Raw genomic sequence first — 22,064 nt, 5'->3', positions numbered from 1 at the left:
TATTTATAAGTATACAACAAATACATAATTGGTACAAATTATTTGGGAAAAGTATAGAAACAGTATGTTAGTACATAAAAAAAAACTTTATTGACAAAATATTCAAATAAAATGCAACACAAAATGAATGAAAACCAAATAAATATATATTTGGTACATGTTTTCCATAGATATCAAAATTTGAATCCTTATATTTGAATACAAATGAGATCTATTTATGACTTAGGAAATAGTAGATTTTCAGCAGTTTCAGAACATATGAAATGTTATTGAAATTCCGCGTACGATCACGTGAGGTTAAAAGGTCAGTAGAAACTACGTTCAAGAGATAACTTGTAATTTATGTTATCAAAGTTGTACAGTATCAGTAACCTCCGAGTTCAATGTGAATAATTCACAAAAAAAACGTGACATTCTATTCTAAGAACACTTATTGATCTATCTCCATGTCATATCCTTTTTCACCAATTTGTATCGGTATCTGATATTAAGTTTTACCGCTTTTTTAAATACACTGCAATATTTTACAACGTACTTTATATATCATTACATACATCTGCATATATGTAATTTCTGAACAAAAACTTTCTTTAGCATTTTTACAATAATTTAGAAAAATGACTATCGCAAAAATGTCAATATGTCAAATTTTTCTGTTATAAGGAACTTTTAACAGAATTTTGTAACTACATAACCAAAGTCTGGTTTTTAAATATCAAATTCATTTCCAAATAACTGAATCACAAAAGTATTAAATTATAAACCTATAGTATCAGAACGACCATTAGGATTATGAATTGGTCCTGGAATAGGTTTGCTAATACACCACTCGTACCAGACGTTCTTAGGATTACATCGGCGCCAAAAATGAAGAACTATTTGGTCCCCTGTTTTTAAATGTACTGGTTCCTATCATTATAAATCACATTAGATTTTAAACTACGTATAGTTTATATTAAATTTCTAAGTATTTCGTATTTTTGCCTTACCTTAATTGGAAAAAAAATAGGAAACCAGCTAAACATTCCAGCACTATGTGTACTAGGTTCTATACTGAGTGTAACATTTTTATATAAAACTGCATCAAAATATCCAGAAAAGCCATGTAATACACAATTTTGTTTCACATCAAATGTCTTTGTTTCATATCTTGAATTATCAATGATACTTTCTGAAATAATAATGATAATGTTACAAATTTATATTGGACAATAGTAAAGACATAAGTACTATCAATCTACTGACCTTTATTTGGATGTTTAAAGGTAAATAATTGTTGTGGTTTTGCTATATCATATTTATTTTGAAGATAAACTACATAAGATGTTTCAAAATGAGCCAACAAATGTTTTTCTTTAAGTTTACATAGCCTTACTTCGTTGTACAGCTTTGTTGACTGTACTGGAGCAATATACGACGTATATGAGGTTGGTATACTTATCCCATCATCTAATGTAATGGAATAATTAATAACAATAACAAATATAAAACTTGATTAACAATATTTTCTAGATATACCTTTCAAAAATCTTTGAACTCCGTCTAAACATTCAGGAGAGAGTTCATTATCACTGAAAGAACCAAGTAACTCAGACACTAGAATATCAGCTTTTTCAGGAGCATTCCATTCTCTCATATCACATGATACTACTGTTACTTCATCTTCCCACACATCCCTTTGAAGTGCCTGTAATCTATATATGTAACAATTTAAACAAATATATCTGGAAGTATCAAATATAAATAATTTACAACAATTGAAATCTTACGTTAATACTGCATTAGGATTTTTTTCTACTGCATATACTTTGATTGGTTGATTTGCCATTTCTGCTGCATTTAAAGATGCATGAACAAGCGGTCCCCTTCCAGCACCAACTACCATTATCACTCTACAATTAGGAAAAAATTTTATTTCCCTACTTATTTTCGTATTTATAAATTATTGCTGTATTACACATTACATTTTTTTATTTTTATCTAGCGTGTTTGACATAATTTCACAGATTGCTTCATGGATAGCCGTTTGATACTGTGTGTATTTAACAGGATCTTTTTCGAACACTTCATATGTTTGAGATTCAAGATTGTCCATAAGTGGTTGCAAAGGACATTGTAAATAATCTTCATAACCACGAGCAAATTTTTCAAATGGTCCACTTACTTGACATCCCTATGTAACATTATAGAGAGTAAAAAAAAGCCACTTAAATTGAATCTTCGTTAAATAAAATTCAAAAGTAGAAATTTAAAATTTACCTTCCATAAGTACTCTAAATAATTATGATAATAACTAATATTTTGATGTCGATTTGCTCCTGTGAGTACAAATTGTACTTCTAAGACTGAAAATCTTTTCACTAATGTCTGATGTGCTTTACTTAAGACAGGGTATCCCTTTTTATTTGTGATAAATAATGTTGTAGGAAAAATCAAACATTTAACTGGTTCTCCTAGCCACCTATCAATCTTGTGATCAAATTAACTTTCTTAAATTTGAATTTCTAATATTTTCAATTTGTATGTACACAGAGACAATGAAAGTTTTTTAAAGTACCTCATCTTGTTCGGGAAGATCATGGCTCACAAGTAATGCAACACCTAGCTTCCTATCATAGTCACATATTACTCTAAAGGCATTCCACCATTCCCATGGACTTTCTACTGAATCACACTCTTGTTCTCTGTAAGAATAAGCTTCTGTAACTGGATTTTCCATAGGTATTTGTATCCAAACCTACAATGAAATTAAGCTATATGTTATAAGTGTATGGTGAATAAACTTTGTCGATGAATATACCTGCAAGGTAGATGTGCTTGTTAATTTATCACAGATAATTCTAGCAAGGTTCGCATTGTGCTCTATTCCTTTTGTCAACTTAAAAGTAACTCCTACAAGGCCCAGATGACTTGCCAAAGATAATTCTTGGATTAGAGTTTCTTCACTATTTTTCCTTAGAATAGGATTTTTTGAATCAACTTTAATATGTGGTGATAATTTACCAATAATTAAATTATTCCAATCTGCAAATTAAATTGTAATTGCCTTCTTAGAAAGCATTTATATTTATTATACTTTTTATTAATTTACTTACCAGAACTGCATAAAATTAAGTCTGGTCTGGTAAATGGACCAGAGCGTTTTTTTGCAACACCAGAAACAAATTCTCTCTTAAATAAAGGATGAACAAGTGGAATGCATACAAATTCATACCTGTAAACGTGTTTAATAATACGTATTCTTATCGATAAATAAACAAAAGGCAACCTTATTTTTGTTCTGGGTAACTTACTTTGACGAATTTGCTGTAAAAAGACAATTGTTTAAATCCGGTACAGAGCAAAAGTCAAGACCACAGGAAACTGATCTATTATTTGTCATTATTCACCATTAAATGCACAAGTTGATTTCTAAAAGTATTGGATAAAACAATATTTAAAGGATTACTCATTTTGTTTCTCAACACCGGGTATTACCGGTACATTGCTATAGAAAAAGTACATCTTGTATTTAGTTTTATTAAATATCATATAATTATATTTTATATGTACTTAAGTACGGATACCTTAATAAAATTATTTAATGAATTATTGATAAATCTCAAATACTTTTAGTATTTAATTATTACAAACTACGGCAAAAATGCGAAAGCTTAAACGCTGATTATGAACTACACGTGCAACAGCATTGAACAGCACCGTTACTTACATACATATGCTGTCGACAAGAAATATTGAAAGTATGTGCTTTGAAAGTATGTATACAATAAGAAAAAATAACGAGACGTCAATTTGAATAAAATTTAATTTGATCAATTTTCGAATTAATTATATTTAAATAAAAAATAAAAAATGAAGTGTTTATTTTATATTTTTTTAAAATCACTTACTTCATAGAAATGATATTTTAGTTGAAACCTATCGTGTGATTTTAAAATAATATATGATATATTTTTTTGTTACGTTATCTAACAGTATCTTAAAATTATTCGTATTAATTTTATAAACTTCGCTATTTATGAAAAAATAAAATTTAATGCAATATCTTTGTTTATACGTATGAAGTTAGTACAAGGTAAAATTAACCAATTAGAAACAAAGATTTTCTTCGATGTCGACCATTTTGAACACTGCTTTCAACGTTCTAGTTCATGTCCATGATAGACGCTTGGTGACTCCATTTCCTTGAGCATTCCGTTTTGCCTCATTTTCTTGTGCCACGGTCAAGTTTGCTACTTTTCCGGTGAGTAATATCTTATTTTTACGTTCGAGTTGAGAAAAATTGTACAGTAGGTATTCGAAATATTATTTAGATTATTTTAATACACTATAAAGGAAAATTTTTACAATAGTAGTCGTATCTGAAATTTAACAGTTAGTCACATTGTACGGCGTCGTTTGGTATGTAAAACATCAATCGAAGAAATTACGGTTCGTTACCTCTTTTGTTATTTTTTAAATATATTTTTTCATTTGCATAAAACGTAACAAGTATTGTTTTTATTAAATTGAAAGTTAAGTGAATTAAATTACTGGAAGTACTCTAACATATTATATCAGAAATAGACGCCCTTCCATACTCCATTTATAAATTAAAAATGCACAGTGTGAAGATTTCAGTGTGAGGTCATACAATGAGATAATATATTTTTTAGTACTACTCTCGTATCTTAGTCATCATTTTTGTAAAATAAAATAAAACGAATATTTCATTATAAATATTAAAAAGTCACGTATTTAAATTATATAGAAGTAGTACTATAATCTTTCTTCATATTTCTTTTTTCAGATACAATGTCCTTCAATCGTGGAATAAAACGAGATTCCTTTGGGAATCGAAATTTCAATAACCGTGGAGGTGGTGCTGGAGGCGGCGGCGGTGGTGGCGGAGGAAGAGTTGGTAACATGGGTGGAGGCGGAGGTGGTATGGGTGGAGGAATGGGAGGAGGAGGAGGAGGTGGAGGTGGTGGTGGAAGTGGTGGAATGAATCCTTGGGAAGGAGGCATGATGCCCGGCAGAGGAATTTTACCAACTCCAAATAATAATTTGTCTTTAGCATCGCCGCAAGCACAGTTAGCAATAGCCAGTAATCTTCTTACAAATTTACTTCGTAGTCAACAAGATGTACAGCCACAGGTAAACTATTCTTTCTGCAAGTTAACACATTTATGATTATTGTTATATAAATGTTACAAATGTAATTTTATATCTAAAGCAGGTACCATCACTCCTTAGTCTTGGCAATAATTTTTCTGGACCAGGACCAAATTTTTCAAACCAGCAGAACTTTCAGTCAGGGCGTTTTAATGATCGTCCTGTAAGGCACCCTATGAAGAACCAACGACCTCAACCGTATAATAAGGTATGAATATATAACAATTTTAATTTAACATACAAACATTATTTCTAATGGAAATTGTAAAAGGGCAATCTTTAGTCCACACTTCTTTTTTCACGTCAACAACACCAATCCTTAATCTGAAAATTTGAAATTCTTCTTATGTTCATTGATGAATTCATTAACGAGGCTTTCAGTCAATGGATGACACTACGTGGCTATTCTGTGAAGTTACTAAGATGTAAGCAGTTCTTATTGTTGGACTAGTTTTGCCACACATGATTTTCGTAGGAGCATTAATTATCATCGCAATGTTATTTCATTAAAAAACACGGTAACAAGACGTGTATTGATTTCAGAATACAATTTCTCATTTTTAGTGGTGGAAGTTAATTGTGGTTTTGTGCAGTATATTTCAGCAAAGACATGGAGATATGTTATCCCTTTGACTTGGTTCATTTATATTCCATCCAAGTCTTCTATTCGTCATTGCAGCTAAAATTGATGGAAGGACATTACTCAAAAATATTGATTGTGAGCTGCATTTTTCACTGATTAACGTCTTCTTCTTGTTGATTATTTTTCATTGAGCTTTATTGAACTATGTTCAAAGGAAAGTATATGTGTTTTATAAGTATCATATCTTACGATCAGCATGATCATTGCCTGTACAAAGGTAGATGATGCAACGATTGTATGCATCAACTGTCTACTACTACTATTACTACTGTCCTTTTCCCTTCCACTAAAATGTGGATATACAGACCTTCGGTGTTCATTGAAACACTGAATACGTCCTGCTTCCGAATCGACTAGAATATTTTCTCCCTTAAAAATCCCAATGGTTTTAAAACCAAATTCGATTCGAGAAGAATCGCAATTATATCAGATACTTCTCATGATGGTTTGGTCATTTGACCTACATGACTAGATGGGCAATCGCGCCCGTGATGGCCCTGCTGGGCGACGTGGTCCATCTGCACAACAATCTCGTGCACCCCAGTCTGGCAGTCAGCGTATGAATGGAAACCAAACACAACATCGCAACGATAAATCTTCTAAACCAATTCCTGCCTCTAAACAAAATCAGACTGCCAAAAAGGAACAGCAGGACGTTAAGACCTCTGATAATGAAAAAGCAGAAGCACCTGTTGTAAAAAGGTAAGCTCCTGGTGACTGTGAATAGTTCTTCAAACTTCAGTAAGTCTCATTCTGTCACCTATCTTTGTATGTACGGTGTTTCTTACGTATGTACAGTATAATTGCTATAGAATCAGCATTGTGCCCTTTCTCTTATCTGATTTTTAAAAAACTACATACATATTTATATATATACATATATCTATATAGTATGTTATATATTCACTCCTCATTGTTGATGAAACTCAACTCACAATTCAAATTTAAGTTAGATTAGCTGCAGTTTCATGACACTATTATTTCATAATCGTGTAAAGTATGTCCCGTATACTCTTCTTTCAATACACATTATTCAATGTATTTGTTCATGACAATAGGTAAATTGAGTATTTGTTTGTGCAGCTGTTAGAAGTGTGAATTATCTTCACTTGACATAAATATTATGCCCAATTTCTTTCTAGTTATAAACATTGACAGTTTTGTGTACACGTGTCTTTAATAAAAGATATAAAACAAATATAATACTTAAATCATCTTTAAAAAGAAATGTGATAATGTTAATTTAAATCTAATTATAATAAAAGTTATGTATTTGTTTCTATATTAGCGAAGAAATTGAAGAAACTGAAGAGAAGAAGCGTGACTGGAAGAACGAGAAGAAGGAATTAGGATTTACTCAAGATGTAAATACAAACGAAACTGAAAAACCGCAAGAAGATACAGAACAAAAAGTAGAAAAACCTGCAACCGACGAAGCAGTAAAGGAAACAACAAGTGTACCTACAACTGAGAAGGATTCAAAGATGACTGGCAAGAAATCTGAAGCTAGACATGCTGAAAGTCGTTATGCAGAAGTTCCAATGAGCCATATGTTCTGTCATATCTGTAACAAACATATGTGGGATGGATATGTACGCCTTTATTTTCTAAACATTATATAATTTACATTAAAATGGATTTGTAATCGATAAATTCTCCCTTTTTTTTTATAGTCCTTCGAAAATCATTTACGAGGACGAGCACATCAACTGATGATGGAAAAGTTAGATGAATCATACAAATTGAAAGTTGACTTGATGAGACATGAATTAAGAGTCGCAGAAGAACAACGTGAACTTAGTTTAACTAATTCGAAACGTCGTGGAAAAAAAGTGGGTATATAAAAATGTTTTTGATTACTTAATGCCTTAACGCGTTCAATCAGACTTGATCCACTGGTGGGTCAGGTACCATGTTCATGCATGGTGGCCTAACCCATCGGTATGTTAAATCTTTACATTGCCTAATGAAAAACATAGGAAACTATGCACCTTGTTGAGCGTGTTAACGAATATCTTATGTATTTTTATTTTTACAAGGTTTCTGTGGATCTTAATGTAAGAGAATATTGTACGATGTGCGATTTGAACTTTTATGGAACTTTATCAACACATAGGAAGAGTGAGAAACATCAGCAATTAAAAACATTTTTACATCCAAGATGTTTCCCTTGCTTGAAAGAATTTCCATCACGTATTGAATACGATGAACATTGCCTGACGCCTGCGCACATGAAGAAAGCTGTTCAATGTGAAGAACAACGGAAAAACAAAAAAAAGGGTATGTAAAGAGTAATCATTTTAAGGATATCGTAAGTTTTATTTTAATTGTTTTTATAGAAAAACTTGCGAAAGGAGAGGCTGAAGTGCGCACTGTTGAAGAGGAAGAGAAAGATGTTGGCCCTGATAATAAAAATGAAAAGGAAGAAGAAACTGTAGGAGAACAACAAGAATATATTACAGAAATTACAGAAAATTTAAGTGAGAAGAAGTTTAAAATACCATCTTATAAATATTGTCGACAAAATCAAATTTCTATAGGTAAACATAGTTGAATAAATTTGGATCGTTTCCACATATTTTTTCGGCAAAATGTAATATATTTATATTGTTTTAGGAAAATCTTTGGTGAAAGAAGTTCAAGGATTTTATTGTGAAAAGTGTAGACGATTTATGCTGTTAGCTGAAGATATGAACGCTCATTTACGTAGTATTACTCATTACCGGAATTTTGTGCAAGAAGTAAAGTCTCTAACTTCAAACACTGAAAATACTGAACAAAAGTCAACGGAAAAGACGGAGGTATAATTCGTTAGAAACAGAATTTTCCATTGTAATATGTGTAAATAAGTAATTTATACAATGTTTTTTATTTTCATAGAGTAACGAAAATACTTCAGAAAATAATAAAGAATTTGAAGGAAATTGGAAACGTCGCAAAGTTGTTCATTCTGAAGAAGAAGATAATGGAGAAACGAAGGAAGTGCAAGAAGAAAATAGTACCGAAAATGCAAATGCGCAGAAGAAAGCTGATGGGGATGAAAAGTATGATCCACTTGAAGCAGATGCAGAATCCGAAGAGGAGGAACATCATGAAACTGAAAACATTAGCGAACAAACTGCGCAAAATACCTCTAATACTCAAGAAAAAAAGACACCAGTTGACAAAATGTGGGCTGATATCGATAATGACAATGATGCGGAAATAGGTAACTTAATTGACGACGGCGACGAGAAAGAACCCGTTGAACACGAAAAAATTGTTCCGAAATTGGAAAGAGAACAACAAGGTCCACAAATAAAACCAACCCGTGGTCGAGGTTTTGCTCGTGGTCGTGGTAGTCCTCGAGCACGAAGAGCTCGACGATAAAATGATCATTATTCCAAAATTGGAATAAGCTTGGGTATATTATACAATTATTACACCATTTAGTACTATATGACTGTTAGATTTCACCAGTTGTATCTGATTTACTCAAGTCATTTATGTTCAAACAATTTGACTTTTTACTCACCTTGACAGAATGTATGAAAAGATGTTCATCGTAAGTAGATTATGCTTATGACTACCTTTTTACACGTGTGAACCGAATCTATCAGTATCATTCGTATACCATTCATACACTACGGCAAACGTGAAGAAACTGATTATTTATTATCCAAGCTTATTCGAGATTAAAGGTTTTAATTACTTATTACAATGAACTGTAGTGTATACAGATTCTTAAACAAAATGATAGATTTGAAGTCAAGAAAAAGAAATGAAAACTATACTCTCGTGTATCTTGTAACTATTCTGTATCAGGAAATCCTATTAATATTCAAATAATAGAAATATGTCAATGGTTTTTTAAATAATAACCATAATATGAAACTATTGTAAGGTTCATTCTTATTAGGCATGTGTTAATGAAAAATTTAAAAGTATCTTGCAATAAAAATTAAGATATTAATACATATTTTATTCAATTTATGCCTAGTTGTAATAAAATACTTATAATCGAAGTTTGAGGTGATAAACACAGGATACCGTAATGATTTATTTTGATTATGATAATACGGTAGAATTTGATTATAGGACCATGTATCTTTTATGTGACAAACAATGTGTTGTAAAAATAATGATACGAAAGATGCACGTTATTTAACAATTGCCTTACAAAATATGGTAACTTTATTTCGTAAAAGAATATGCATATTGCCTTTATACTCGATACATTATCTCTACGAAGTACTTTAATTTACATAGATTAAATCTTTGCGTCTATTAAATAGTTACACCAGTCATGTAATGTATCTCAATAACGCGCAATGAAATATTCATTATATCTTTATATTAATTTTTATGTGTTTAAAGATCATAAAGAATGATTGTTTAATAAAACAATCGAATAATAAAAAGTGACATTGTATTTTTAAAAATCATTTAAAAATCTTTTCATTCCAACATTGGATTCTCTGTATTAGTAATGTAGAAAGTAACAAATAAATAATATACAAAATGTAATAGATAGTATTTTGTAGTACATCCTTTTATGCAAATATATACGAATAGGTTATAAAATTCATAGTGTTGAAAAATTTTTAAAACCTATGGTATTGATAATGTTAATAAAAAGACCAATTTATAGACATAAATAGTGTAGAAAACACAATTATTTACATTTAATATACATAACAGAATAAAATGCAAATATTATATAATTATCATTGGTAATATTAATCCATAGAAAGATGAGTTGCTAAAAATTCATCAACAGAATCTGTATCCCATTTATGTATGTCCAAAATGTCTTCAACTTTATTATCCGTATCTAATAATTTAATTATTGGATCTAAACCTCTAACATATTTTATTTGTAAGTTTTTGTATTTACTTTGTGGATCACTTTTTATGAATGCTGAAAACAGTACACATTAATCATATCTAACATCTATGGTGTTTTAGTTTTGGTTACTGCATACACAATATAAATATCTTGCTTTACCTTTAATCTGTGGATATGTCCCAAATTTGCATGTGCACATTTCGAGAATAGCACGTGGATAACGTTTTGAACCAGATGCATCATAATCATCATCTTTTATACAGCATTCTTTGCAATTTTCTCTAAAATTGTTACGAAGTAAATAAAATAGTTTCCGTTATCTAAGAAAATTCATATCTTATTAAATTATTTCTTTTTATTCACTTACGATATTTCTTTCAAACCAGATTTATTAAATTGTTCACAGGTAGAACAAAGTAAATTAGCTTTATTAAAGCCCAAGCTTTTGCAATCATCTGCTGAAAACTCTGCTATCACAATATTAACCTAAAAACAGTTTACTACTTTTACATGTCATTTAGATTAAAATGACATTAATTAAAATAACACGTAAAAACATAATTCCTTAAGAGTTCCATCTCGTACAGTAAATGTAATAAACTATTTTATATTTTGGACACGTAATCAATTAAACTGAATAGGTTAAGTATGACAATTTTATCACTTACCATAAAGCTGAATGCAAATAAGTGTACTAATGTGAAGAAATCCATTATATTATATCGTATATACTAGATACATCGAACGAATTAAATATGTTTCACAAAAAAACAATTGTAAATACAGTTAAACCGCGTATATAGTATAGCCATATAGGCACTGTTTATTTAAAGTCCACTTTTAAGATTAAGATAGAGCATATAGTGTTAAGGTTTAGTTTTTTTTACAAATTGATATATAATGGTCAAACAATTATTCAATGTTTAAATGACATAAGAACACGATAAATAATAATATAAAGAGAATTATTCATTGAAAAAATTTGAACAAAAATGGAAAATGTTCTTATAAATAAAAAAATTTGATCATAAACATTTAATAATTGTCGACAGTCACATTTAAAAACGGTTGAATGAATTGTAACAAAACTTTATATTAGAAATTAAAACTAAGTAAAATTGATTAAAATGAAAGTCCACTCTTGGCCAATACCCTGCACGTATGTGCACTTAGTTTCTAACTAAGAGGAACTAAGAGCTTAGGGACCTTTGTTCACCTGTTCCGTCATCATGTTACCACAATCATAGACGAGATACAAGATAGATGTTCAACTCTTAGAAGCTAGTGTTACACGATTTGAAATATTGACTTCGTCAAGTAGCAACGACTTTCGAGTGACTCGTTTACGAAACGTAAATATAGGATCTACATTTACTTGAACTATCGAAGTCAACGCAGAAAATTCATCTCTGCAAAGTATAAATAACTCATTTCTATACATTAAGTATAATAATCTCATATTATAAGAGTTATAAGATAAGATATAAATTATAAGAATTAAACAAATGTTAAATTAATGTATCTAATAAACAATTATTACTTTTCATGCTTTAAAACATTAAATATCTTCATGTTTTTTATCATAATTATTAACAACCGTTGTAGGACCATACTTTAAACAATTATTAATAATGTCTTAGTATAAATAATGGTTTAATGTACAATTTTGTCGAAATATTCGGCTAGATCAAACAGAGGCAATCGAAGCAACGGTAAGTTACCTTCGGGGGGGGGGGGGGGGGGATATAAATACATCTCCCGGCTGCCAAAACTTTCATTTTCCCGGGAGACTCCGAGGTGGACGGACGTGTCCAATTTGGGTACCTGAAACCTCCACAGAGTACCATGGAGTCCAGTTTCTGTTTGTTTTACAGCTTTATTTCTGTCCTTTGTACTTACTCGATGATTCTAATTCGTATTTGTTTTTCCATGCTTATTTTCACAACTCCCCGCCACGAACACGCAAGCGTGGTCACGACTTACGAAGGATTACGAAAGAGCATATAGCAATTAATTTTGATCGAGCTTCGAGTAAAGCCCAGTGGGCCTGATTGATTAGGAAATTGCGCGACGATTCCACTCCGCTAGAGTGCCCCGTTTTCTCTCCCTTTCCTGCATTGCTATGAATCATTTCACCAATAATTGAACGACATCATTTCCAAGAAATTTCGGACATTTCAAATTTCTTAGAAATGACGTCACTTCCGGGAAATTTCGCGAAATGAAATTTGGGCGAGAGTTTCAATTGTAAGTTTGCCGATTTTCAAACTTAGTATCAGTGGAATATCATAACCAAGCAAATGAGATAATTTTCGCAGGATGTTTTTGTTCACGTAACCTTTTGGCATGTGTAAAAGAAGGGAGAAATGTAACGAAAATGAAGAAGATTGATTTTGTTTAATTTTTAGTAACTTTATTTTTATTCAAACTTGTATCATGGTGTAACATATATATTACAAACAAAAATCTGTGCCCACGGGGCATAAACATGATTATTATTGGTATAATGTATATTATCATGTATAGTCAGATATTATTTTCAGGAATTTGTATGTCAGTTCTATCACAGTCGAGGTATCTCGTCAGTGCTATAATCGGCGAGTTGATGTCTCATATATACATAATATCCTGAAGTCGTTTTCTCAAATAGTATAAAAATCGTATTTATGAAAATATTAAAATATAAAAGTATATACAGGCGAAATTTCAGAATGTTGAAATATCGATAGTCATAGTGTCTATATGTCGATATATCGAGGTACAATCGATATTGGCAAAATCATAAGAGCAAGAAATTTGAAGTATCCGAGGACTTGGAGTAATAATCATTTGAGTAGTACCTTGTGAACATTAACCTCCCAAAAAGTAATGTACAGACTACCAATGAGTGACGTAACATAAAACAACGTGAAACAACGCGTGTGATGCGGAAATTTTCAATTTATTCAGGTGTTTGGATTCTCACAATCCTGCTGTTAGTTGCTTCTGTCACCGGAACCAAAAAATATAACATTATAAGTACCATTAACAATTTCTCGCATCATTGTCATCATAATCATTGTTATCACCGACATCACGGACAACGGAAAAATTTCGACTACTTATTCGTAAGTTTCACGCACGTTCTACAAGACATCGTAAATATTTCTCCAAACGACGTATGCCTGTACGATTCATCACCGATTAAAGAATCGAATAGATTGCAAAATTTCCACAAAACAAAGTTAAAGGATGTTCCAGTCTATTTCGAGAGTGTACCAGTTTCGAATTCCTTTGTAAACGTGATAAACTATTCCGTCATTGATACACGTGACGAAACAAGTTCAATTCTTGCGTTTAACGATACATCGTCTGACTTTATAAAAGAAAGTAAAACATCTCAACGTGGTCACGTGGACTATTTATGGAAACGAAGAACTTTGTGCGCTGTTTCCGACGATGAGCAGCATACCGCGGAAGTTTCATTTCAGAATGACGTTTCTGGTGACCTCAAAAAGGAAAGCGCGGAAAAGATGAAAACGTTATTGGATTACGATGGATCAGTTTTCATGAACGACATTGAGGATCCGGATTCTTTGAAAACACACATACGAGTAAAGAGAAGCAAATCAGAATTAAACCCCGATTCATTCGCGAATCAACAAGATTATTTGAAAGATTTGGCCAACTCGTTTCCTCGGAATTCGTACGAATCGATCGACGAAAATTCTTACGACGATGACGTTTCGTTCGATACGAAACGAGAGATTAAATCGCAGGAATTCTTTGCGAACGACGAGGAGTCTATTGGACTAAATAATTTAGAACTGGAAGACGTGAATGATCGATCGAAAATGTTCGATATTAATCCCGTAATCGTTTCATCTCCTAGCAGTATCGGATCGAGCGAAAACGATGTCACTAATAAGAGGGAATCATTTTCTTCCGAAAAAGTTATCGATGCGCCATCTAACACTATCGAAGCAAACTCATTTGCGGACAAAAAACTAAAGGGAGAAAATCAGGAGGTCGTGTCGTTGGAAGAACCGTGCAAAGAATATGTTTCAATCGTAAATCAACGATCGCAAGATTTAAATTCGGAAATTTCAAACCTTCCGGAAGATTCTATATTAGCGGTAGAGCTAGTTAGGAAGAAGCGAAACAATTACGCAAAAGTTAAAAAGAAACGGAATTTACGAGAGAAAGTTTCGTTACCTCATCCTTTGAACGATCAAACTATCGATTCGTTTTCGTCGCATATCGAAGAGAAAAATTTGGCAGACACTCACGATGAAATAGAGAAACCATTGAACGAAGAGAAACGATTGATTTTCGATCCAGAGAAATCTGTGAAGGATTCGAATATTGAAAGTGAAAATCGACGAGAACCATCGAAGTCAGTTATTGCCGATTTGAAGGCTGATTTGTTACGATTTAGAAGAAATACAAAGAACAATCGTCGCAAATATTTAAAATCAAAGAAAAAAAGGAAACGCGTGAAAAAGATTCGTAAGGACTCAAAGGGTAATAATTCACCACGATGGTGGAAAAATGTGTTCCCGAGGAACAAGAAACGATCGAAATCGTTTCACGAAAAGAACCACACCAAGGTGAAAAAATTTGCCAGTGGTAAATCGAACACAGAGTTTGCTAGTGTAGTGTCTAAGAAGAACCCCAACGACAGTTTTCACCATAGAGTCGCAAAGTCGAGCAACTCGATCGAAAATACCGATTTCAAAAACGATCCTTCTTCGATACGTGACGCGTCATCGCTACACGCAAGGTTGAAAAAAGTCGACGAGAATAAAATCGACACCGGTAACTCTGAACCTTTAGTGGCTGCGCAGAAAGAAATCGATGCCAGCGATGTTAAGGTGGGATCGAAAGAAAGCTTGGAGATTCGTACGAAAGACGAGGGAGGACCGTTCATGGAGAACGAAAAATCGATAATACCGACGGTAGATGTGTCAAAGCTGCGCACAAAGAGGGACAAAAACACGGATGGCCACCACGGTTTTCTGACAGAAGAAGAAGAATTGAAATTCTATCAGAACATTCGAGAACCTAAACAGGGAACGGTTCCTTGCGCCGTTCAAGATAAAAGTTCGCATTCGGTGGCCAACGAAGCGGGTGAAAGCCGGGCGGTGCGATCGATCGAAGAAGTGAAAAAACTCGTGAAGAAGTTAGTCACAAAAGTAGGTACAATAGATGTTTATTCCTAAGCAGGCATTCGCATTTGTTCCACTAGCAACGAATTTCCTTCAAGGTGAATGAGCTTGACAATTATCTAGTCGTCGACGAGGCTAAAAGGAACGAGAGAGGAGAGAAGAAAATCGTGACGCGAACGATCGATGATTTATGCTCGAAAGTTTCCACCGCTTACACCGTTTTCAAAGAAGTGCCGAAAATCGCTCGGACGTGCGACCAGTCGACGAACCATCGATCCACGTCTACGGAGAAAAGTATAGTCGAAAGGAAAGCGAATGCAAGTGGGAACAACATCGATGAACGTAAACGCTCCAACGCGAAAAGCGAGTATCCGTTGAAGAAACGATTATTGCGCGGACGCATTGTTAGAACACCGACGGTGAAAATACCACGTTCCGATACTGCTGGCACGGCAAATGAACAATCACAGGGCAACTGGGACAGGTGGACAGACTGGAGCAGCTGCAGCGTCACCTGCGGCAAGGGTCGACAGATCAGATGGCGGTATTGCTTGAGCGACTGTAACACCGCTGAGACCGAGATGGAGGAGAAGGCCTGCCAATTGCCGGCTTGCTCGCCTGGAAAATTCCTCGGTATATTTTAAGATTCTCGTGATACTATTTTAGCGTACGCCTACATTGTAATTTTGTACGTCGATATATAGAAGATTTATATTGTGTGTTTTGTATAAAACAATAAGGGAGAAAGTATCATCGAATAAACGATTAGAAATATGGTTCTATATAAACGTGGAGTGCTACAGTTGCATCGAAGAGAGAGTATCGTTTTGTTCGTTGGACGAGATTCCACGAACTCTCTTTGTCTTATTTCTACCGTCTTATATACCTTGTAGTAGTAAAAATATTATGCGATCTTTGTCCTTTCTAATTATATGAAAGTTTACAGTCAATCGATATCCTAGTAACTTTATTTCAAAACTATTGCGCATTCGTTCGTTTCTAGTTGCATATATCGATACCACGTGTATCGAGAATCAAATAACCTCGACAATTCATTTTTCCGTCTCGAATTTCTTACACGGCTAAACGTACTTTGACTTAAAATATCAGCGAGACACATTTTTTTGCCCACATTCCAAGGTAAAAATCACGCGTTATACAGCCGAATGAACGTCACTTTATCGAGTGAATTAGAACATTTTTGAATCCGCGTCCGGTGAAAAATTCATCGTCGAAGAGAACGATATTAACGCAGTTGTGTAACAAATCGCATGATGTATATTTCTTTTCGTCTCATTACCAAATACACAATATATTATACAGAATATTTTAAACAAAACTTCTTTTCCCTTCGTACGTATTCACAAGTAACGAATTATTCGTTGCTTACAGGAAGTTTACTATAGCCCAATCATCGCGTTTTCATGAACAGTCAACTAAACACGACAATCCGCTCTCTTTCAATAATTGTTACAAAATATTAGCGATCAAAGGACTGGTTGTTACGAACATTCTGCGGTATCGACATACAGCATTGGCGTGCAAACACGATCGTTTTGCAAATGTACAATTTTGTTCGGTTTAGCGGATCACTTTGTTTCCTTCTGTCTACGGTCCGCGTACACTCGTAAAAATCTCATATCACATACACCTCTCGTTTACTCAACAGCATTCATTTTCGTTCGTTGCGTTGCTTACAAACTAGCTTTATCGTATAAACCTTACAAACATGTTGTCACAACGTTCGTCGAGTCGTTGAAAAATTTCCATTAACGCAAGAGATTTCTCGAAAACGTTCGCGTGGATTCGGATTTCGTGCAAATTCAACGCTACCCGGCGAGAAATCCGTGCTTACATTATTCAAACGTTTACATATCTACATGAAACGATGCACATCTGTCCGTGTGTTCGCGCGTAGACAAAAATCACAGTGATATCGCACGATTTATGATCGATCTCAATATTGTACAGCGTAAGTACTGCTTCTTATTACTTTTTTCTTTTTTTTTTCTTTTGTATCGTTCGTTCCCCTCCCCCCTCCCCCCCCCAATTAATTTTATTTTCTTTTTCCTTCCAGCGGTTCTCCACGGCGCGAGAGAGCGCGTTCCACGTTCGTTGATCGCGCATTGTACAAGTTCCACGCGTCGTAGCACGAAAACTCGAGCCGATCCGCAACACGCTTACAAAGTTACAAATGAAAAACCTTCCTCTCTGTTCGATAAAAAAGAACACGAGTCAACACGCCTAAGAGAAACAACGATTATCGCGACGCCGAAGAGCTCGTGCTATGACCGTTTACCAAAGAACAAGGAGATCTCGTCGATGCGGTGTCTCCAATTAGTAATATCCGGCTTGTCCAAGGGACCACTTACATATACAAATTGATCACAATGGTAAACGCATACATACTCGCGGATACTAACACGCAAACACGTCAACTCCTTTTAGACACGCACACACACTCTTATATAATTGCGTAATGTCTTTTGACCATCGATACTTGTAATCTGTCTTAGTCTAAAGGGCGCGGAAAAAAAAAAAACGTCGGTCCCTTGGTCGTGGACAACGTTAAAAGTTGCACTTGTTTCTTTGTCTATCCCGAGCGCACCAAAATAGTGTACACTTTTTTTCTTTTCTCGCCCGTTTTGCGTCTGCCTGTTCGAAGTTGAGCTCATTTTTACAGCGTAGATAAATACACAACATTCTCCGTCCCCTTGAAAAAACTGTGTAGCAAATATCTGTGTAAACTTTCTCGTCGTACGCCTCTTGAAGACGAACGGCGGCGTTTCTCCTTATCTCGGCTAATTTTCTTTTCTTACACGTTTACAGAAAATTCGTGGCGCGGAGGGACACGCTCGTGCACACGGCGCTCTTCCTCATCATCCCTCGACAGTCATCCAGTATAGAAATTATGGCAGGAGAAATTTCAACTCGATTCTATCGGGCATCGTATTTCGTTGAATCGACGGTGTCTTGTCCCCACGGTCGTTTCGTTTTAACAGAGATAATCACCACCGGCCAATATTCGAACGTCTCGGTCCGGATCCAATTGCATTTCTCTGAGCCTTATCGCCACCACTTCCGCCTGCTCGACCCCCAACCAGTCTGCTAAAAATTAAAACACGTTATTCGTATGTGTGCACGTTCATAACTTTGATCTCGGTATTCGCACCGATCGACTTACTGCTATTTAATTTTTTCTTTTTCTCTTTCAGCGAGTAAATAATACTTACGTCCCATGGGGACGACGTTTTTCGACAGTGTTCTCGCTACCGCCAGTCTCACGTTCGGTACCTTGTCCGTCGACAGTTTCAACAGATTTGGTAACATTTCCTGAGAGAATCTGTGCCCGCTGATGGCGTTGTTCGCTATCAGGTTCGAGCACACCAATGCGAACGTCTGTCGTCGTTTCCATCTGCACGCGTACACGCCCAGGGTGTATCTGAGCTCTTGGAACAGCTCTATGACGAGGCGCTCGTTGTCGGACAGGTGGGCCACGATCTGCGTCACCTGTTCACAGACACTCGAGATGTAAAAAATGGAACCGGTGGATAAAACAATATACGAAGTGGTTCGTCTAACGTTACTGTTCCGAGTATTTTTCTCGTGCTTTACTCCGGGGGAAGTCTTGGACGATTAGTGGACAATATTCTATCTTTCTTTCACAAAAGTGCGGAGCAACATTTTGCAGCGACGATGCGTTTAATCGACAATTGTATACTAAACACGTTCCGTTTTCATAGACGTTTTTGTCTATAATTAATGGTATTTAGTAGACGTGACTGAATATTCCAGTAGTTCCTTAGTTCGGTCGTTGAACGTGTAAATTAACATTTAAGATATTTTATACAAGATTTAAGATTCAAATTTTGAATTTGATTAAATTTACTCGTTACAATGTAGTTATTGTTTAAGATACCAAAAGTACGCAACGCAGTAATTTATAAACGATAATGATCAGAATTTCTGATAGAATCTTACAGGAATCGATATAATACGAATGTGTTTCATTTTTCTTGTCCGATCGTGTCAAATTCGTTAAACTAATCGCTCGTTATAAATGTTCATTTTATCCTCTTCGGTGCACGCACGTTGCTCAATATTGTATTTTCCGCTTCGGAGATCATTTATATCGTGTCTCGGGGCACCTCCCGTCGAAAACCAAAAGAACAAAGCACGAGAACGATATACAGTAGTGCATGGTTAAATTTAACCAAGATTTGTTCGCTTAAATTTACGCGAACCATCCCCACTGTTCCCTCCACCATTTAGTGCCTCGAGCTTCGAAACCTAATCTCGTGAAACAAGGACCGAGAACCGAAGGAAACGAGACAGACACTTTGAAGAAATCTCGCGAGTGAAAGAATTTATAATACGATAAAGAAAAATTTCACTTTTCATAATTTTCGTCTCACCTCTGTGAAACTAGTATCGTTGAATCACTCAGTCTCTTCCGGTTGAAACGAGTCCAAACACGACACGAATCGGACTACTTTCATCGACGCATAATTACCTCGATGTAACTAACAAATCAATTATGCACTGATCCAAACTGCTCCGATTTACGTCGTGTTTGGACTCGTTTTAACCGGAAGAATCTCGCCAATTCACCGGTACTATTTTCGCAAAGGTAGGACGAAAATTAGGAAAAGTGAAATTTTCTTTATCGCTTATTATTTTTCATTCGCGACATCCCTTCGAACCATCTAGATTTCGTTAGTCGCTACTCGTCGACGTATCGCGCGTTGTAATTCGTCCGTCTCGTTTCCTTCTTCTATGTTTGTTCTCCCAGTGATTCTCAAACGAAAAACTTTATTCCGCAGCGCAAGAATCGCCCCGTTGGATCCCGAAACTCGGCCAACCGATCGACTACGGACGACTTCGACGCAGAACGTACGCTGTGTGCGGAAGATCGAGCAAATACATACAATCTCCAGCTGGCCATGACCATTCATTTACTGCACGCGATTGACTCGAATCGCCCATCGTGGCGATCCATCACGAGTTCAAGTGAATTCGAAGCAAGAACGGAGAAAAAAAAAAAAAGAAGAAAAGAAAATTCACACCGTGCACTACCGTACAACCGGGGAACGAACGCCGGTCGTGAACCACCCTGCGCATTTTGACAATCCACAATTTACGTCGAACGTGCGAAATCGTACCAAAGAAAGCGCAACGTGCCTCACAGCGGCGACTTTGTCGCTCAGAAGTTTGAGCGACAGAGGCACGATGTAACGTCTCACGTCCGCCGCCCCGAACATGTCCACGATCTCGAGTAATTGGGTGGCCAACTCCTCCCTAAACCTCCAGTTCCACACATTGTCGGTGGCGAGGAACACCTTCAGCCTGGGCAGATACTGGCAACTGTACGTAGGCGTGAGTATCCTCAGAAACGTCGCCAGGTGTTTCAGTACACCTATCCTGACCTCGTCCAGGTCCTTGATGAAACCGTCGTAGATTGGTACCAGATCGGTCGCGGTCAACTCTTGTCCAAGGATCATCGCTATTTCGTGGATACTGGACGCCAAAGTGCTCCTCACTTTGTACTGATTAGCGCTCGCCAACGCCTGGTAGGCCTGCTTCAGGTAAGGCCAGTTCTCCTTGCCGAGCGTGAGGACCACCGCTGGGAAACTGAACGCGCAGTAATGAGGCAGATCGGCGTTCATGTCGCTGCATTGCTCCGGTTCGGCCATCGAGAGGAAGGAATCGATCAGATGCTGAGGCACTATGTCCTCCACGCTCCAATTGAACACCATTCCGGGTTTGTTCACAGGGAATTTATCAGTCGAGGACTCGTACGGTGGGTACTCTACCGCGGGGAACTCGACCACGGGGAACTCCACGGCTGGGTAGCTGTCTTTGTTCAACATGTGGTCTAATGTGGACTCTTTGCAGGTGATGGTGTCCGTAGGAATGTCCCGGTCGTTATTGCTCAGCGCCGAGGACTTCTTCGCTGCCTCGACCAGCTCGTCGTTCGGCGCCAGTTCAGGTGGCACGTAATGGTAGAGAAACGAACTGTACTTCTCCGACTCGTCGGGAGTTTCTTCGAGCTCTGTCGTTTTGTTACGTTCCTGCTGGATCTGCGAAACGAATTGACAAGATGGTTATTGGGTCACCCGACCTGGCGTTGAAACTAAGGATTGTGGAAGGAAGAGATGGTAGCAAGGGACAATTTTGTATCTTTCTATGATGTTTAACCGTTTGGTAAAGACTCACGGTACAAGTGTTAGGGATGTGTGTACTGCTTGTTTACGTTTCAAAAAGGGTCCTCTTTTATAGAACTTTTTAGAAA

The 22,064-nt window shown here is 35.6% G+C and overlaps 5 protein-coding genes and 1 long non-coding RNA gene across 13 annotated transcripts in view; 3 read left to right on the top strand and 3 right to left on the bottom strand.

Annotated features, from left to right (window-relative positions):
* Window positions 1-77: 77 nt before the first annotated feature.
* Window positions 78-3,940, bottom strand: Csul (protein arginine N-methyltransferase 5). 2 transcript variants are annotated; one of them, XM_076314894.1, is made up of 12 exons: window positions 3,891-3,940; window positions 3,294-3,411; window positions 3,096-3,214; window positions 2,801-3,024; window positions 2,558-2,737; window positions 2,260-2,469; window positions 1,965-2,173; window positions 1,770-1,892; window positions 1,519-1,694; window positions 1,246-1,449; window positions 990-1,171; window positions 78-909 (listed from the first exon to the last, which is right to left on the bottom strand). In XM_076314894.1, exons 2-12 carry the CDS (start codon window positions 3,380-3,382, stop codon window positions 757-759), a joined length of 1,869 nt encoding a protein of 622 aa, XP_076171009.1. In that variant the 5' UTR covers window positions 3,383-3,411; window positions 3,891-3,940; the 3' UTR covers window positions 78-756. The 2 variants fall into 2 exon arrangements, with proteins under 2 accessions (XP_076171009.1, XP_076171008.1); XM_076314893.1 differs by lacking the exon at window positions 3,891-3,940 and adding an exon at window positions 3,567-3,813.
* A 248-nt stretch (window positions 3,941-4,188) lies between these two features.
* Window positions 4,189-10,209, top strand: Pep (Protein on ecdysone puffs). 2 transcript variants are annotated; one of them, XM_076314892.1, is made up of 10 exons: window positions 4,189-4,243; window positions 4,790-5,136; window positions 5,219-5,362; window positions 6,270-6,499; window positions 7,086-7,389; window positions 7,471-7,629; window positions 7,837-8,077; window positions 8,137-8,337; window positions 8,414-8,598; window positions 8,678-10,209. In XM_076314892.1, the coding sequence occupies exons 2-10, from the start codon at window positions 4,795-4,797 to the stop codon at window positions 9,164-9,166; spliced, it is 2,295 nt and encodes a 764-aa protein (XP_076171007.1). In that variant the 5' UTR covers window positions 4,189-4,243; window positions 4,790-4,794; the 3' UTR covers window positions 9,167-10,209. The 2 variants fall into 2 exon arrangements, with proteins under 2 accessions (XP_076171007.1, XP_076171006.1); XM_076314891.1 differs by having other exon boundaries at window positions 4,190-4,243; window positions 5,216-5,362.
* Window positions 5,369-6,262, top strand: LOC143148502 (uncharacterized). Its single transcript, XR_012992492.1, has 2 exons — window positions 5,369-5,579; window positions 5,719-6,262. It is a non-coding gene; the product is annotated as an uncharacterized LOC143148502 (long non-coding RNA).
* Window positions 10,210-10,300: 91 nt separating the features above from the next.
* LOC143148501 (selenoprotein F) lies at window positions 10,301-11,774 on the bottom strand. Its single transcript, XM_076314895.1, has 4 exons — window positions 11,294-11,774; window positions 10,993-11,111; window positions 10,785-10,906; window positions 10,301-10,697 (listed from the first exon to the last, which is right to left on the bottom strand). The coding sequence occupies exons 1-4, from the start codon at window positions 11,336-11,338 to the stop codon at window positions 10,516-10,518; spliced, it is 468 nt and encodes a 155-aa protein (XP_076171010.1). The 5' UTR covers window positions 11,339-11,774; the 3' UTR covers window positions 10,301-10,515.
* A 1,775-nt stretch (window positions 11,775-13,549) lies between these two features.
* Window positions 13,550-17,085, top strand: LOC143148503 (uncharacterized). The gene is made up of 4 exons (XM_076314896.1): window positions 13,550-13,685; window positions 13,932-14,809; window positions 14,873-15,799; window positions 15,871-17,085. The coding sequence occupies exons 1-4, from the start codon at window positions 13,550-13,552 to the stop codon at window positions 16,414-16,416; spliced, it is 2,487 nt and encodes an 828-aa protein (XP_076171011.1). The 3' UTR covers window positions 16,417-17,085.
* Window positions 17,086-17,881: 796 nt separating this feature from the next.
* The window catches only part of LOC143148497 (serine/threonine-protein phosphatase 4 regulatory subunit 1), a 261,332-nt gene continuing 257,149 nt past the window's right edge, over window positions 17,882-22,064 (bottom strand). For 4 of the 6 annotated variants that reach the window (XM_076314887.1, XM_076314885.1, XM_076314888.1 and 1 more), the window contains 3 exons: window positions 20,935-21,852; window positions 19,006-19,282; window positions 17,882-18,880 (listed from right to left, as the gene is read on the bottom strand). In XM_076314887.1, coding sequence (XP_076171002.1) covers window positions 18,768-18,880; window positions 19,006-19,282; window positions 20,935-21,852 — 1,308 coding nt within the window. In that variant the 3' untranslated portion in view covers window positions 17,882-18,767. Of the gene's footprint in view, window positions 18,881-19,005; window positions 19,283-20,934; window positions 21,853-22,064 lie in introns of those variants that run through there. The other 2 variants (XM_076314886.1, XM_076314890.1) reach the window with 2 other exon arrangements.

Source organism: Ptiloglossa arizonensis, chromosome 6, assembly GCF_051014685.1.
Source record: "Ptiloglossa arizonensis isolate GNS036 chromosome 6, iyPtiAriz1_principal, whole genome shotgun sequence".
Taxonomy (NCBI): Eukaryota; Metazoa; Arthropoda; class Insecta; order Hymenoptera; family Colletidae; genus Ptiloglossa; species Ptiloglossa arizonensis.
The sequence above is the reverse complement of the archived record's forward strand: the minus strand, read 5'-3'. Positions and strand labels throughout refer to the sequence as shown.